Raw genomic sequence first — 17,577 nt, 5'->3', positions numbered from 1 at the left:
GAGGAGTGAGAAAGTGTGTGTTCAGGTGTGGGATACGGCAAGATGGATTACCCAACCCTATAGGCAATTTATCACTGTCAGAGAGAGAGGGAAAGAGAGAGCAGAGAGGGAAGGTGAGGAATATAGAAGAGAAAGGATAGGACGGAGGGAAAGAGAGATAAGGGGGGTGAAAAAAGAGAAATCCACTTAATCATACTTTACTTTATGTACAAACAGGTCGAGATGTAGTTGAACACCCTGGAAGGGATGGACACAGATCAGCGGGAAAACTTTGAAGTACAGGTGGCAGATTTCCTCTGTGTACTGGAACTTCCTGGATTGAAATTCCATGTACTACTGAGTGATTGCTGTACTGCACAATAATATGTATACATGTAGTGATGCTGTTTTTGTGCAGCACAGTCAAGAGTAAAGCAGTACAGTAAGTTGTGCTTCAGTGTGTTGGACATGCTTCTATCAACACTGCTCAGGCACAGATCCTTCAGTTCAGTAAATGGAGCATCATACCAACATTTGGTGACATAAAACCTGAAATTTCTCTCTGGCAATAACTCAAGCCTGACATTTCTCTTTTTGGCCCTGATATAAATGTATGACCCATTTACAGTTTCACACATACACACCCTATTTATACTAATAAGATGGCTCACCTATTTACTGACTGTTCAGTTGGAGATGAAGGTAAGTGTCTCTCTAAACATTATTTAGTCAATCAAACAACTTACTCAGAACCTTTCTGCTGACAATTGAAGGAAACACAAAACAGAGGATGGCAACAAATGAGCTGTATTATTACAGGATTACCCCCTGAGCCACCTGCATCTCCTGCAAATATCCCACGTGATAACAAACATTTACATAGACTGCTTTCCTCTTTAAATTAACAAGCAATGGAGCCAAGTTTCTCATCTATATCCAGGCGCCAGACGGGCAGCTAATTGGCAGCTATAGCTGAAGTAGATTATTTTCACGTATAGCTTTGGTATCAAATGCTTCTTTTACAGTGCAACTCTGATGCAGATGGTGCGCTCATTTAAAAACAGGCAGCAGAGTTTATATGCAGTTCATTTACAGTCAGGCACCACCATGTGAAGCCAGATAATTTAAAAACACGGCACCAGGAAGCAACTTCCACATAAAAAAGAGCCAGTAATTTAAACAACTATTTCTTTTACAGCTGAGCACTGATGTAGATGGCCAGCTAATAAAAACCAGGCTCTCTTACAGCCAGCGAGCTTATTTACATTGTAGCAGGGAGCGCGTCTGCAGACTTAACGTACAAGCTGGGACAAGATTTGTAGCTCAGGCTGTTAATGGGAAGGCGGCGTTGGCCACACATAATGTATATACAGTATATACATACACAGCTCAGCAGACACACACTCTTAAATATGCATGAAGAAGACATGAAACATGCACAAATACACGCAAGAACTTATGTTTGCATGGGAGAATGACAGAGAGAGCGAGTTGAGCTGATCTGCTCATAGCATCTGTTTCCAGATTTTTGTAACATCTTTGATTGGGTTTAACGTCCCACTACACACATACGCACTGAGCAAGCTACGCTATTTTTGTATATATGTGCATGTGTGTGTGTGCAGTGAGGAAAACACAACTTTGTGGAGCAGAATGGGTGATGAGCAGTTAACCCAAGATAATCTATGGCAACGTCCAGATTGGCAGTTAATTATGGTCTTCGGTCTCGAACTGTGGCTGCATGAACGCAGACTGAAGTACGTCACCAATGTGGTCTGAGGATGTGCTTCAAAGACTCTCTGCAGGCATCTTTTAAAGACCTCCACACTGACCCTGCTTCACGAGAGCGGCTTGCCCACAGCCATTCAAAGAAGTAACATTTCAAAGGGTACTAACATCTAGGAAGACCAACACATGAAAGCGTGTAAAGCCACTGTCTCGTCCTCTGGGTTAACCAACCCCGCTGTCCTGCACTCACTGCAGCGTAGTGAGGACTTCCTCTTAATTCAAGGACAAGTGATGGTGACGGCGTGGAAGCACATGCTTGTATGTGTGCCTTCACGCTCTAGCACATCTGTGTGCGTGTGGGGACCAAAACATCTCTTGGGTGATATCACATCTGACACCTGTATTATTGCTGATTGTAGACACACAACATTATACAGTGCACACACGCTGCGAAGACGTCCACACGCAAATATGTACACACAAACACTCTTAAAGTCTCCAGCGAGGCAAATGCAGCAAGTAATTTACATCCCCTATAGCTAGTGTGTGTTGGGTGTGTGCTAATTAATTTCTGCATCGCCATGGCAACACAAACATTCTAATGCGTTTTTCTTTGTTATTAATATAGCATGTCAACATCAAGCATAAGTGTGTGTCTGTTCATCCAAATGTATGCAGAAGCGACTTTATGCAAGTGCGCATGTGTGCCAATGTGTGTGTGTGTGTGTGTGTGCGCATGTGCCTGTGTGCATGTGTGTGTAACCATTGTGTCCTAACGAGTCTTACTCCTACACCCATTATTGGATCATATGAAGGAATGAAGGCATTAAAAAGGTGATTAAAGGAGATACTTCAGAGAGAGGAGGGGTGTAATAAATGAATGGGAGAGAGAGAGAGAGAGAGAGAGAGAGGGAGAGGGAGAGAGAGAGAGAGAGAGAGAGAGAGGGAGGGAGAGAGAGAGAGAGAGGGAGAGAGAGAGAGAGAGAGAGAGAGAGAGAGAGAGAGAGAGAGAGGGAACCTACTGTGTTCCTTCAGTTATTTGTCACTGAGGGAAAACAAAGAAAAAGAGAAAATTCTGTGGAGGCAGGAGTCTAGACTCTCACTAACACGCTATTAAAGAGCAGTTTCTGCTGTGGGTTATTTCTGCTGTGCACCACAGACACGTTAATCTGCCTCTTAGCTAGCTTTTCCACCCATGCACACTGAGTTAATTCAGTGTTTACTTATTAAACGTTGAAATAAATAGCGTATTCATCCTTAGATCTGGCCCTGCTGCAGGTTGGTGGGTGTTTGTGCGTGAATGATCGATTTTCAGAGCATGAAGCCGACTTTCTCATTTCAACCATCCCTCGCTTCTTCTGTTCATCCCTCTTCACACAATCCCTCGTCTTCCCATTGTCCTTTCACCCTGGCTCTCTCTCCTTTTCCGTCCGTCTCTCTCCTTCCATTTGAACATGAGCAGACCTTTATGACTGAGGCACAATAATGTGGTCATGTTTTTTGGGCCCCACATGATCACAGACAGCGACATTGTGGCTCTTCTTAGCTGATCTCATTTACAGTCTGACCATGCTCTGTCTGACATATTTTTACATAAAGTAAAAAAAGGATTCAATACATATGCAGCAACTGTGGCTTGCATATTTGTTTCTGATCTTCCTCAAACATTGAGTTGCTTTTAATAGAAAAATTCTGCTGAAAATAGAGCCGGCGAGAGCGAAATGCTGTTCGATACTATGGAGAAATTAACTCCCTGGATTAAATCTGAGGTTTCAAGACTTGGTGTCTCGTAGACTCAGATCTAAGTATCAAGTCCCACATCAGCAAAATGATGAAAACTTGATTTCTCCACCATAGAAACATAGTTAAAGTATGATCATTTCTAAATCAAAAAGATTGCTGTGCTTCTTTTAAATTATTGTATTTTACTTGATTTTATGCATTCTATGTACTCTATTTTTAACTTCTTATTTTTACGTTTATACCTGAATGTAAAGCATCAGCAGGACATGTTTGGTGCATGACAAGCAGCCAAACACCAAAGAAAAAAGGCTGAGAGTGACAGACAGTGTGTGTTTTGGAGAGACAGTGACCTGTGCTTGACCTCTGTCAGTGTCTCATTTGTCCTATATGTGTGCACAGCCATGTGTTTGGTGTGTGTGTGTGTGTGTGTGTGTGTGTGTGTGTGTGTGTGTCATTTACAACCTCTGTGTTATTGACCTTGCCTTGCTTCTGCACAGACACCAGACTCAATGCTTCGCATGCACACACACGTACACACAGACTATCATTTTCCATCATGTGACCAATGTGTGTGATCATGGGCCACCATCACGCTTGATGGATATATGCGGACATACACACACACACACACACACACACACTCCCACACAATTCATAGTATTTTCTTCGGTGTCTTTCTGCAGGTTTTCATTTTCCTTCTTCATCGTTCCTTTGTCATTCTGTCACACTCCTTCCTTCTGCTGTGTGTGTGTGTGTGTGTGTGTGTGGCCTGCCAGAGCAGGTGCAAGAGACCGTCTGCGTCTCTTCTGCATGGATTCACTGATCCCAGACCTGCTGAGAAATGCATGTGAGTATGTGTGTGTATACGTGTATTACTGAGTGTATACAGGAGCAAGAAGTGGGCGAATGAATGAGGAGAGAGATGAGAGGAGGTAAATGAGTATTCGAGGGAGGAGGAAAGGTTTACCTTCCTTGGTCACTCACGTGGAACTGATCATGCAGACACACACACACACACACACACACACACACACACACACACACACACACACACACACACACTCCAATATACCAGTGTTATACTGGCTATAATTGACTAAGGACGTGCTCCTCCTCTCTTCTCCTCACCTTTCCTTTCCTTTCTTTTCCTTTCCTTTCCTTTCCTTTCCTTTCCTTTCTTTTCCTTTCCTTTCCTTTCCTTTCCTTTTTCACTGAAGAATTAGGCCATTGTCTGTCATGCTCTTTCCTTCCTGTGAAAATGGAAAGACAAGGGTTCGAAAAATAGGGATAATTTTAATGGGGGTGCTTTGACTTATACCCAGTCTACCTAGTCAGTGGTGGACAGAGTGCGTGTTGGTCTATTTATGTGTGTGTGTGCAGTCTGGACACAGAAGGAAGCTATTGCCAGTGTTGGGAAGGCTACTTTTGTGAAAATGTAATAAGTAATTTTAGGTTTGACGTCAATGTTGACAGCACTTTTCTGGCAGACTGGTTACAGACATGGCAGACTCAAGTTGCCCAGAGCAATGCACATTGATTTGATTGGCAGACGAGAGGTGGGGCAGATTCAAACAATTTGGTGCACACTGCCCAATGAATGGAACCATCTAGCCATGGAGACAACTCTTTGTAAGCCATCCTACCCGTGATGGTGTTGCACTCAAATTTGTCCCAACAGCTTTGCGGACATGCTTTGTCTGCACATTTGCCAAAACAGGACGCTTCTGCTTGGTGAAAAGATGCAGAGCAAAACGGAATGAATGTCATATTCTACATAGGAGCTTTCTAATGGAAACAGTGTATTTGGATATAACCCCTTTGTAATCACCAACATTTTGATTAGTAACTCATTAAATTATTAAATATTTTTTCTCATTAACTGTACTTTGGTTACGGTTTCATTTTGTCATTTAATTATATAATGCCATTACATGTGACTGCCTGTTGCAGAGATTTGATTATAAAAAAAAAAAAAAAGACAGCTCAGTCCTGTTTGTCCCGTACTGTTTTTGTGTGGGTAAGTGTAATCTTAACCACTGATCAGCTGGTTTTCAATAGGGGACACGGCTTTTGGTTCCAATTGCACCAGCCATCCCCAATGAAATGATCTTGAGTCTGAAATCTGTCCTTGAAAGTAGCCTAAGTCATACCCCCCCCCCCCCCCCCAGCCTTGCTGTAGAGACTGGTACATATAAAGTTTAGAAGGAAAATGTCTCTTATTGGAAATGAAGCGTGGCGAAGGACACTGCTGTTTTTGTAACAGATATCAAGCCTTAACTTTGAAAAGCACTCGTTTAATCTTAAAAAATGCTCTGTATTTTACAAATGTATCCTTTTATCTTATCTTAATCTGAAAAGTAACTAAAGCCATCAGATACAAGCAGTGACGTATAAAGTACAATATTTCCTTACGAAATGTAGTGTTACCTCCAGGTCCCTCAGGTTGGCTGATACGAGGCTCCTATCTGTCCCATGATCTAAACTTAAGCTCGGGGGGGGCGGCGCCTGTGCTGCTGCAGCCCCCTCCCTATCAGATCTGCCCCCTTCACTGACTCTTTCAAGTCCAGGCTCATTATTCACTTGCATTTGAATCCTCTTGATGTGGCTAATTTTTTACTTGTGCCTATGTGTTTGTTCCTCCTACAGTCCTCCTCTGACCACACACACACACACACACACACACTGAATTGCTACACAGACTCATTGTCAGCACGCCAAGAGTCACCGAGGTCACAGTTTGGTTAGCTTGGATGCGTGTCCCTCTTTCTGCTTTCTCTCTTTCTGTCACTCACTCCATCGCTGCACAGCAGAGCTGAGGCAGTGCTCGTTGGCCCTTGTGGAAGGAAATGAATCACACACACTCATAGACTATCTGTGGCGCTGAGACTGATTGAGTCACTCACAGAATACTGATGAACTCAGAGGTGAAGACTCAGTTCACTGCGATGACAGAAGGAGGAAAAGGGAGGAAATATAAAGGTTCACAATGAGACACTCTTATCTAACCACTATCTTAATATATGCTGTAATAATACTAATAATCCTACTGTAAATCTGTAACTGTAAAATCTGAGAGATTTGGACAATAAAACTGCTCCCATTAGATTTCCACTTGAAACTCCTTAAGACTGTTTTGTCTGGATTAAACTCTGGCTTGTCTGGCAACATAATACCCCGCTAATGAGAGAGAGAGAGAGAGAGAGAGAGAGAGTGTGTGTGTGTGTGTGTGTGTGTGTGTGTGTGTGTGTGTGTGTGTGTGTGCTTGGACCAAGGGAATAGAAACAAACTCAAAGTTGTACTGTTCTACTGAAAAATGAGCTGGAAATAACAAAAAGGAAGCATTAGTGGGAAGAGAAATACAGAAACGGGGTCAAACAGAGTGCACAGAGAGAATAAGTTCGTGTGTGTCTCGGTGTGTGTGCAGGCTATATATACCCTGTATTAAAGTGTTAACGATGTCAGATGGCTCTCTCTCTCTCTCTTTCTGTGTGTGTGTGTGTGTGTGTGTGTGTGTATCCCAGACCCTCTCATTCTCTCTTCTTCAAAACACAGCTCTCCTTTTCCTCTTTTCTCAATCAGGCAGCTTGGCTGCTCTCCAAATCTCAGCTAATTTGGAACAACCAGGCCCTCATCTCAAGGACCGTGCACCGTGCCCACTTTATTGCTCCTTTGGTCGCCTGTTGCCGGTGCCAGTGTGTTTGAGTGTGTGTGACAGGGAGATAGAGGGGTTTAAATGGGCCAAGAGAAATTAAATGTTCTCCTTTCTAGAATTTTTTTGGCAAATATCTCACTTTTCCAGTTCTTTCTAAACAGGAAAAACAGGACTACTGTGTTGCATTCATTGGAGGATTGCTTCACAATGTCTTCTTTCTTCTATCTCAGACACATTTTCTAATTAGAGTCTAATTGTAAAAACATCCATAACAGAATCTCTTCTGCAGCATAATGCACGAGTCCTCTGTCCACCTCTGTGTGCTCCAGCTGTGTTAATATGGCTGAAGGCACTGCTTCCCTCTGAAACCTTACACACACCTGTTGGACTTGTGGGTATGTGTGTGCATTGGTTTTCACATGTTGTAGCACTCGTCTCCTGCTGGCCAAATGTAGTTGACGTGACAATACATAAGTTTGGGTGGTGAGCAATTTTCAGCCGTCTACAATAAATGCTGCGTTACGTGTTAAAAAATGAAGAGAAACAAAGAATTTTTGTGAAGATTTCAGTCACACGAGGAGAAGTCTGAGATCAACGGTTCTTCTGCCTTATTATCACTGCTGCGATCATTACTGCTGCCTCCCTTAGACAGATGCAACAAATTCAGTCTTGTGTGAAAATACTAAATTTCTGCACCTCGTAGAAAATGTGTCACAACCCTGTGGCTAAGCAGGATTATTGAACACACAGTGACAAATTGAATAAATGCATTCATAAATACTCAACTGGCATTTCGAATCTGCCTCTACCTCAGCTCTATTTCCTCCAGTCTGCCTCCTCTCATGCATGTCAATCTGAAAACATGTTTGCCTTGTGTGTGTGTAGTATGTGTGTGTGTGTGTGTGTGTGTGTGTGAGAGAGAGAGAGAGAGAGAGAGAGAGAGACTAGCAGCTTATTTAATGTAGCCTCTGTGTGTGGTGTCTCATGCCAGTCAAATATGTGTGTGTTTTTGCTTGCCTGTGTGTGTGTACAGTATGTACTGTATATGTTTAAAAACCATGTTCTGTTCGTTATGCCACTTAGTTTGCCTGAGTAACAAGGTAGCCTTTATCCATAAGTACGCACGCACACACACAGATACTTTCAGATACTTGACAAGGTTTGAGCTCCTGCCGTGTGTGTGTGTGTGTGTGTGTGTGTGTGTGTGTGTGTCTTGTGGTCTTGTGGTTTGTTTACATAGCCTAGCTGGCAGCTCTCACATTGAGAGGTTGCATTTACTATTAGATGAAATGTTGCTTTGTGTGGACACACATTTGCACACACACACTTCCACACACAGACAGTATATCGACTGAGGGACGGTAACAGGCTTGTTATTGACAGAGGCATGCTTGTGTGTGGCAGACAGTGCGTTACATTCACTCTCTTTTTCTTGATAACAGTCTCTCATTACATTATGAGTATGTGGGCCACCAAGGAGGCTGACCACACGCACACACGTGCAGATCCAGACAGTTCCCAGATAGGTGAACCTCTGGGTGAAAAATGAAATGTATTGGGGTTTTTTTATACTTGTAAGCTGTTTTCTGATTGTGGAGTACAATTAACAACCAGTTAATTATATAAACCCAAGTAAATAGGATGCATTAAGAGCATGTTGGCAAGAAAGCTGATGTGCTCCTCTCTGCCCATAAGCCATTCATTGTTTACCCACATGCCCCTCCGTCTTTCTGTCTTCGTTACCAGTCATCTGTCTCTCTATCTTAAAGTCTGATTGTCTAAATCTGCTGAGAGATAGCCTGTGTCCATCACATGCCGATCGATTGGACGCACATACAAATGCTGCATCTCCATAACTCGAGTATTGATGAAACTCCATCAAACAAAGAGTGACAACCCATCACTTTGATTAATACCGTACGTGCAGCCTCTTCCCTGAGATGATGTACTGAGACATTCAAACAAAAGTCGCAGCATGTTGAGCATCTGCTCAGAGTGATGCTTCTGCTTTTTGGATCAAAGTTGTGATTATTTTAACGTACCTCCTGTATTATCTGACACCGTAAGCTCTTTTCTTTCTAACCCAAGTTAAAATAGCATGAGATGGTTTTGACATGAAGCATAGACTCAGTTTGCTGTAACTATCACTTGTGCAGAAAAGGATGGAGGGCCTGCAGATACCTGGCTTTAGTGTTACAAAAGAGGTGGGCTAGCTGAAAGCAGGAAGGTAATTACTGTTATCGAGTGAGTTGACACCACCTACAGCAGATGTTTTGTTGAAGTACAGGGCTCCTAAGCAGACATACACTCACTGATAATACACTGACACTCCACCTACGGCTAACAATTAGCTCCCACTGTTGCTCTCGGTCATTTTAATCCCACCGTCGAAACTGAAGGCCTCAAGTAAAGCCAGACTTTGTAAAGAAAAAAATATTTCTATTTAATGACCTGTTGTCGGATAAAGCGCTTGGTAATGCTCTGTGGATAAAATTGGAAAAAATCTTTTCCTTGGGGTCAGATGAGGTTTAGACAGATCTGTATCAGGGTGAGTGCGTGTGTTTTGCTTGTTAACTTTGATATTTAGACCAGAGAGTCATGGCAGGAGATTTGGAGTGGCTTTGCTCTGTGTGAATGGCTCCAATTAGTCTGGAAACAACACACACACACACACACACACACACACACACACACACACAGAGCACATACCTGTACACACACCTGCATTCATGCGCACAGGCACAGATAACTGCACAAACAAATTGGACAAATATCCAGATTTCCATATGCAAGAAAGCACACTATGATTGCTCACACACACGCATACACACACATTCATCGGGCAAACACTATGAGGGGCAAAGAGAGAACGAACATATGGTGGATCAGCACAAGGAGAGAAAAGAGAACAATACATTTCTGAATGGCCCTTTTTTCTGTGTAGAGAAGACTGTATCTGTGGTTTGAATTTAAGAAACTTTCTACCATCTTGAAAAATTTCAATGCATTGTATAGCAAATGCTGTTTTACAGTATGAAGTGGCCAGGTATCATCCACTCTGCACTATCCAGACTGCGTTTGGCCATATTTATTAATCACTGTACCTTCCGATCTATACTCCGTGTCACCCAGCTCTTTTGCACTTTGTGTTGCGGCACAAACATGAACCAAAATAGCAAGGGTGCTTGGAGACAACATCTACCGCTTTGCACTTGAATTAGGGTCCATGTCTGCAACCAATGCAGTGTTTTGTTGTTGTTTCTTCACAAAAGTCTTTTTGTTTTCACAAATCTTCCTGCAAGCAGGCCATTAGCATTGAATGCTATATTCTACCAATTCAGCTACAGAGGAAAGAAAAATGTGTTTTAAACTGAGAAGATGAAAATACTCAACATGTCAGGGAATGTTAACTAGAGTGCTGTTTCAGCTGACATGCTGCTTAGACGTCATGTAATTATTACTACAAGGATGCAATTGAATGTGTGTGTGTGTGACATTTTCTAAGATATTCTGAACTCCTTTCTGAGGCATGAATGAACAAGAAACACTTGATATCACCATTACTGAGTTTTTATTGCCTTTTTATGTCAAATAAAATTCAATAATTTGTCATTGCTACAAACTGATAGTCAAATAATTAACCTCTAGTATGAAAAAATGGCTGTTGTTTGAGCTCCTTTATTTTCAGTATTTATTGCACCAAGATGCTTTAAAAATGATTCAAAGGTGCGCACAGTGTCAGGCTGCACTGTAGCAGAATTCATGCTGAGAAAGTAAGAAGGGAGAGGAAGACCAGATACAAGAGGCTTTCATTTCTGTATTAGAGGACTCTCCCTGCTGCCAGCTTCCGTGACCCTTTTACTCTTAGCCTCTATAGTGTGTGTGTGTGTGTGTGTGTGTGTGTGTGTGTGTGTGTGTGTGTCCGTCCATGTGGGCATGCTTTTTTGTGAGTGTACGTGCTTTTATATGCCCTTCTTTGGGTGTATGTGTGCCGCTCTGGGAACCTTCCCCCAGGCTACACGGCAATGTTTCTTGCTTTTGTATAAATATTCATAGTCATGATTTGTTCAACACGCCTATCATTTCTTCTCCTCTTCTCTCCTCTCCTCTCCTCTCCTCTCCTCTCCTCTCCTCTTAGTTTTTTTCAGTTACATTCTCCAGTACAGCTGAAAACATGATGTTCTTTCTTCATTTTGCTCCCATTCATCCCTACAGACACCAGTCTAAATCCCAGCTTTCTGCTCTCCTCTCTCTCTCCCTCCAGGATCCCTCCTTCTCACTCCTCCTTCATGATAAGCTTCAGGTGCCCAATAGTTCTCGGCGGGCGTGGAATGAACGTGACAGTCGATGTGATGTCTGCGCCACTCATCTCACTCAGCTCAAACAGGAAGCTGTGCGCATGGTCCTCACTCTTGACCAATGGGATTTGTCTCCCACCTCTTCTCCTACGGCCCTGATTGGACGATATGGATCTCAAGGACCTCCGGGTCCAATGGGAGCATCCGGAGCACCAGCAGGTCCTGGATCGCGGGAGTGGCCTCCTCCTTGTCTTCCTTCCTCCTCCTCCTCCTCAGCTACTGCTGCCGTTTCACATCCTCCTCACCCATCCTCCCAGTTGCCTTCCCCGAGCCCCAGCCAGACCCCGACGCCCAGTCCGAGCCATGGACCGTCCAACGCCGGCCATGGGAGTCCCTCTATGGGGCAAACATCCAGCTGTGCTACCACAAACCCACAACCTCAAGGTCCAGGGCACAGACAGGGGTCTAAGCCCAGCTCCCTGGGGCTTGGAGGTGGGGTGGACAGAAGGAATGGGTCCCCCAGTTCAGGAAAAGCTGGCCCCCAACAGCAACCAGTGACTGGAGTAAGCAGCCCTGGCAATAATAGTGGTAACAGCAGTAATAATGGGAGTGGAGCAGTACTGAGTACAGCAGCTCTGCAGACCCATCAGCACCTGAACCGAACTAATGGAGGGGTGACACTCTATCCGTACCAGGTAAGCTACCACTACAGGTGTGTGTATGTGTGTGTATGTGTGTGTGCCTTGCAGTCACACATATAAATCTATAGAGCTAGTTCTCTCACGAGGACGTTGCAAATTTTACCATGGAAACTGAATATTGTTATTCTGGTCTTATAAGATTATAGCAAATGGTAACAGACTCCCAGCACGCAGGTGAAGACGTCTCATGATATGAGGCTGACATTACATTACATTTTTTCCGCTTGTAGGTGCACCTACCTACTGCGGTGTGACCTTGTTAGCTATCAGCCACTGGCAATACCTGACTTCTGAGATGATGTGTTCAGTGTTATCATCCTCTCTCATCCTCTCTGTGTTCATTTAACTGCTTTCCTTATTCCTCTTCTGCTTTCTACTTTCTCCCACTGCTTGCTTATTTTAACCTCTCCTCAGTGCTAAAACAGATGTTTTCAAACTCTGAGGCATGGAGGGAAAGACGTGAGGCAAAGAAACTATGTGAGGTGAAAGGAAATTAAGGTTCTTTAAAGCCCTTGGCGCTCAATCGCCACAATTTGTGTCAAAATTCATTTTCCATAACTCAGTCCACTGTTAACACACTCCAACGTCCATTGTGAATAAACGCCCATAAATCTGCTTCAAAATCATCTTAAAAATATGCTCTGTGGAACTCCAGAACTTGCCTGGTAATAAGCATATTTTTAAGTTTTCCTCAGTATGAAAGTAATCTGGTGATAGTTGTCTGTATGTCCATGGATACATTACAAACAGGAACTGCTAATGGCTGATTCAGCATAATTTTAATGCTGGCAATTTGACAAAATTTAAACAAATTTAGCAAAAAAAACCCCCCAAGGCTAACTGACTCGGCAACATTATACTTCCCTTTTACATCTCCCAAAACATCACAGGAACTGTAAGTCCAACACTTTGAGTAAGACGATCCCCAAATTGAAGTAAGAGGGGGGACTTTGAAAACCCCTGACACCAAAAGAACCAGACATCACAGCCAGATGAGCAAGGACAGACTTTGCCAAATCGCCTGTCGTGCTTTATCTAAAAATTTCCTTCTCCCCAAGAGGACAGTCGCTCATTTAAGCTACTAACTGAAAAAAAAACAACAACCCCGGTTTCTTTGTAGCTTGCGGGTGTCAATTAAAATCTCAAATTGCACAGAGAGTTGTGAAGTTTGTTTTCCTCCAAAAGAGCTCCTCATGAGGACACCATAATCCATAATTGTTGGATTTGATAACCGTCCCTTGTCGAGAGGGAAGCAAAATATCCTCTTCAGCTGGATCGAGCCAGGACATAATGCGTTTCATTAACATGTTGCAAACCATAAAAGTGACTGAAACTGAAAATGGAGATAACAGAAGGGGTTTCAGGAGGAGACAGGAAGAGAGGGAGAGAGGAAGAGAGGGAGAGAGGGAGCAAGCGGAGACAAGAGAGGAAGATGGTGGGAGGGAGAAAACGCCTCAGGTGACGCGTGGTCGAGAGGTGTATGGAGGGAGGCAGGAGAGCTGAGACTCCAGGGGAGATCCAGAGGTGTGTCTGTGTGTGTGTGTGTGTGTGTGTGTGTGTGTGTGTGTGTGTGTGTGTGTGTGTGAACATGTGTGTGTGTGTCTGTGTGTACGTGTGTGTGCGTGTGCGTGTGTGTGTGTGAACATGTGTGTGTGTGTGTGTGTGTGTGTGAACATGTGTGTATGAATGTGTTCTACAGATGTAATAATTCATACAGTGATAATTAGGACTCTTGGGACTCTATGTCACACACCCCCAGCACCCCTTCACTCTTTCACCTTCATTCTCTCTCTCTCTCTCTCTCTCTCTCTCTCTCTCTCTCTCTCTCTCTCTACTTATTTCTTATGCCTCTTTCTTTCCTTCCCCCCTATTATTTCTCCTGTCTTTCTTGCACTTTGTCTGTTTCATATTCACCCCCTTGTCTATTTTGCTGTTCCCCATCTCTCTTTATTCAGCTCATGACTTGAATTAGATACAGAGATATGGAGTCGTAGTTGGAAATTACTTTGGACAGTCTCTGGAATTGTTTCATTATCTTGTCCTGCCGGACAGAAATCATTTAGGCACAAGAGCTGTTATGTATTCTGGCTTGTCTTTGTGGAAATGACAGTGGAAGTGTTGAAATCTAAAGGAGCTCTTTTCAATTTTCAATTTATTAGACAAAAACCATTATTTAGTTTTTCCATTGTTTCTTCTTTTGCGTTATTTTCATTGGGTTCCAACAGTCATAAGTTACAGAGTTGGTCTGCAACATTCATCCATGTTTTGACCTTTTTTTCTCTTGAAAACAAGATGCTGCTGTTGTCTTTCATAATATCATATTGCAGTGTATTTGTGTGTCAGTGTGTCTTTGAACAGTACAGCTTATACTGTGTGTCAATGTGCAAGAGTGTGTCTGTGTACAAATGTGCTTTTGTGCAAACAGTATGTGAGTCGGTATGAATGTGTGTGTGTATGTTGTTGGGTTTCGCAGTGTATAAATGCTGGGTGCATGCTTGCGGGTGTCTGTGTTCTGTATGTGAGTTAGTATCTCTGTTGAAGGTGTAAAATGCTAGTTAGTGTTTGTGCCATGACTCTGACAGTAATGGTGTTTCAGCAGGAAAGAAGAAACAGCACGATAATAAATCACCCTCGTTTAGACTCACCCCTGAGAGAGGAGGAGAAGGGGGAGGGCCGAGCAGAGAGACATGATCAAAATATGGGAATGGAAGTAGAAAGGAGAAAATGAAGATAAAAGACTCTGAAATATAGACATGGTAGGTGCTGTGGATAGATGAGAAAGACTGGGCTGAGAGGATGGACAGAATGTAAAAGAGATGGAAGACAGAATAAGAATGAAGGACACATTATTTCAGAGACATCAGTGTACGTGGACACATTGCCTCTACACTGCAGTTCGTCTCATTGGAGATGTGCTTTACTGATGTACAGCACAAAACGTAAAAGACTGCTGTTCATGTTCTCGTGTCAGTGGAGCTTTCAGACGGTCTCACAAATACAGATGATCTGACAGAGACCAAATGAGAAGTCTCCTCCAACACGTTCACGCTCTTCAGCAATGTGAAGGAGAAAACAGACACAGGAGGAGCGACTGCAGACAACGTGAGTAGAGTTGAAACGCTAAGAATCACAGGGCTTCATGGGAAATGTGGTCTTTAGTCTTACCAGCAGCAACAGTGGTGTGGTCTTATTTGATTCTATTGCTTTTATTGAGTAACATCACCATTAAAGTTAGAGGTAGCACGATAACAGACAGAGAAAGAAGGGAGGACGCAGCGCCGGACCTGTTTCCCAGCAGTGCAGCTGACATTAAAATTTCGCTGGGTCAGCAATCTAAGACGTGACAACCTCCACATTTTATATTTATTAGGACTTTTCTTTTTGGTCCCACAAGAAGTCTGGGACCAAAGTAAAATGCAGAGTCAGCCAGACCAAGGAAGACGGATTACGGTGAACTGAGTGTAAATCTTCAAGGTAGCTTACTGGGATCAGTGAGCCGGTGAAGGCCACAAACATTTTCAAATGGATTCAGAAAACAAGTACACTCACAGCAAAGTCCAGGTAATAATGAACCTGTGAGTTTGTCCACTTTCTATCATTCAAGTTCTAACATTAGAGCTAATTTAGGATCCAACTGCTTGACAAATGTTGAGTTAAAGAAGGGATTAAGGTGCTGGTGAGCGTAAACTAAGGCTCCAGGCTTGATGACAGAAAGCAGTGGGCTCTGTGGTGTTTGGTCCTTTCATTTGCTCAAAGAAACAACAGAGAGCTGTCCATCTGTCCTTTTGTAACACACTGAACTGTGTCACATTTGACATTACTTTAACTGACACACACTGTAAACATAAATCAAGAAAAAGAAAGTTCATATCAACTGCTTTTTTTTTTTTTTTTGGATTATGTGTTGGTGGTGGTGTTGTATAGATGGGAGAGGTCTCTGTTTCACTTCACTCTCCCTCTCCGTCCCTCTCTGCCATGAGAAACAGACCTAACATTGTCGCTTTGCCCTCACTCTGTCCTTCAAGCAGCTAATTGAAAACAGGTTTAGACAGTGTCGTGTGCGCCGCTGTGTGTGTGTGTGTGTGTGTGTGTGTGTGTGTGTGTGTGTGTGTGTGTGTGTGTGTGTGTGTGTGAGAGTGCTCTGATTTCAACAATGGTTAGATTAGCTTTCCTCATTTACAGTGTTTCTGCTTGTTGTGCCTGAGTGCTGCCAAACACGGACAGACTTAGCTGGATATCCTTCAGGATTAATTAGGGCAGCAGTGACTGCATAAAGGTTAGAGAAGCTTGTGACCACAAGGTCACCAGTTCAGTCCCCAGCAGAATAAATCTGGGCGGGTAAAGTTGAAGAGCAACGCTTTCTCCACCCTTATTACCACCACTGTAGAGCCCCAGACCAGTCCCCTTAAAGGGAAACTCCACCAATTTCATGCATCAAAATCTGTTTACAGGTGCTTTTGTGTATGCATACTGCGGTGTGGAAAAAGTTGTAGTGAGCCTTTTATGGCTTCAGAGGGAGCTGCATGAAGTCTGATAAATTACCTCAAGTGATTTCAATTCAAATGTTGGCAGTCAAGTTGAATTATGGGTAATGTAAACACCAGGATCTGACAATGAAGAGGACTGTGTGGAATAATAAAATATATCTCTGGTTCGGCAGCATTGATTTTTTTGATCATTTTTTAAAAAACTATCCATCGTGAGTCAATAGTGTCGATAGAGCTCACATCTCATCAGCTAAAATATTAGTTGATGAGCAAAAAACAATGTGTAATCCATTGATTACTCCAGCCAAGGCCCCCTTGAGTAGCTCTGTGAGAGAGCAGTGCACACGCTCAGCTGCCGACAGAGAGGACAGCTCTGACCCCTGAGCTGTAGTTTTGTGTTGCTGCATAACTGCCTGAAATGGGAGCATGATGAATGCATGCCGAGCTAACAGCCTTTGGAACATTAATGTGTATTCGTGCTATATTTTGAATCATTAGTGTCAAGTGTGTCTTGTTATCTATGATATTACACGAAGTCGCCTGTACTGCAAAGTGAATGTGCATAAAACTACATTTCTTCCTGTCATTATTTTCTTTTTCAACTCTTTGTCCATTTCATATCTTGTAGGCTACAGTGTGCAGCCTCCAGGCTCTTTCTGATTTGATTATACAACACGCTGTATATGTGTGATGATATGAAGCATCAGATATTCAATACCATCCTCCTCTGCCTCACTTTTGCTCTCTCTCTCTCTCTCTCTCTCTCTCTCTCTGTATACATATATCTATATATATGTATATATGTACTGTATAATTTACTCCCACTCTTTCTTTCTCCCCTGCCTCCACTCTCTCAGTATTTCATTTCCTCGTGTGTGTTGTCTACTTTTCATGGCTGTTTTCTGGGTCCTCTGTACTTATGTGCTAGCTGTTCCTTCCCTCTCTCTTACACACTCTCTCCCTGGTTCTGTAATTCTATCTGTAATGTA

At 43.0% G+C, this 17,577-nt stretch overlaps 1 protein-coding gene across 1 annotated transcript in view; it reads left to right on the top strand.

Annotated features, from left to right (window-relative positions):
* Positions 1-17,577, top strand: part of kif26ba (kinesin family member 26Ba) — an 82,588-nt gene that overhangs the window by 16,560 nt on the left and 48,451 nt on the right. Inside the window, exon 3 of the mRNA XM_076722955.1 lies at positions 11,367-12,095. Within this exon, the coding sequence (XP_076579070.1) occupies positions 11,367-12,095 (729 nt within the window). The remainder of the gene's footprint in view (positions 1-11,366; positions 12,096-17,577) is intronic.

This window comes from Chaetodon auriga, chromosome 1 (assembly GCF_051107435.1).
Source record: "Chaetodon auriga isolate fChaAug3 chromosome 1, fChaAug3.hap1, whole genome shotgun sequence".
Classification (NCBI taxonomy): Eukaryota; Metazoa; Chordata; class Actinopteri; order Chaetodontiformes; family Chaetodontidae; genus Chaetodon; species Chaetodon auriga.
Note: the sequence above shows the minus strand (reverse complement) of the source record. Positions and strands in the feature narration are given on the sequence as shown.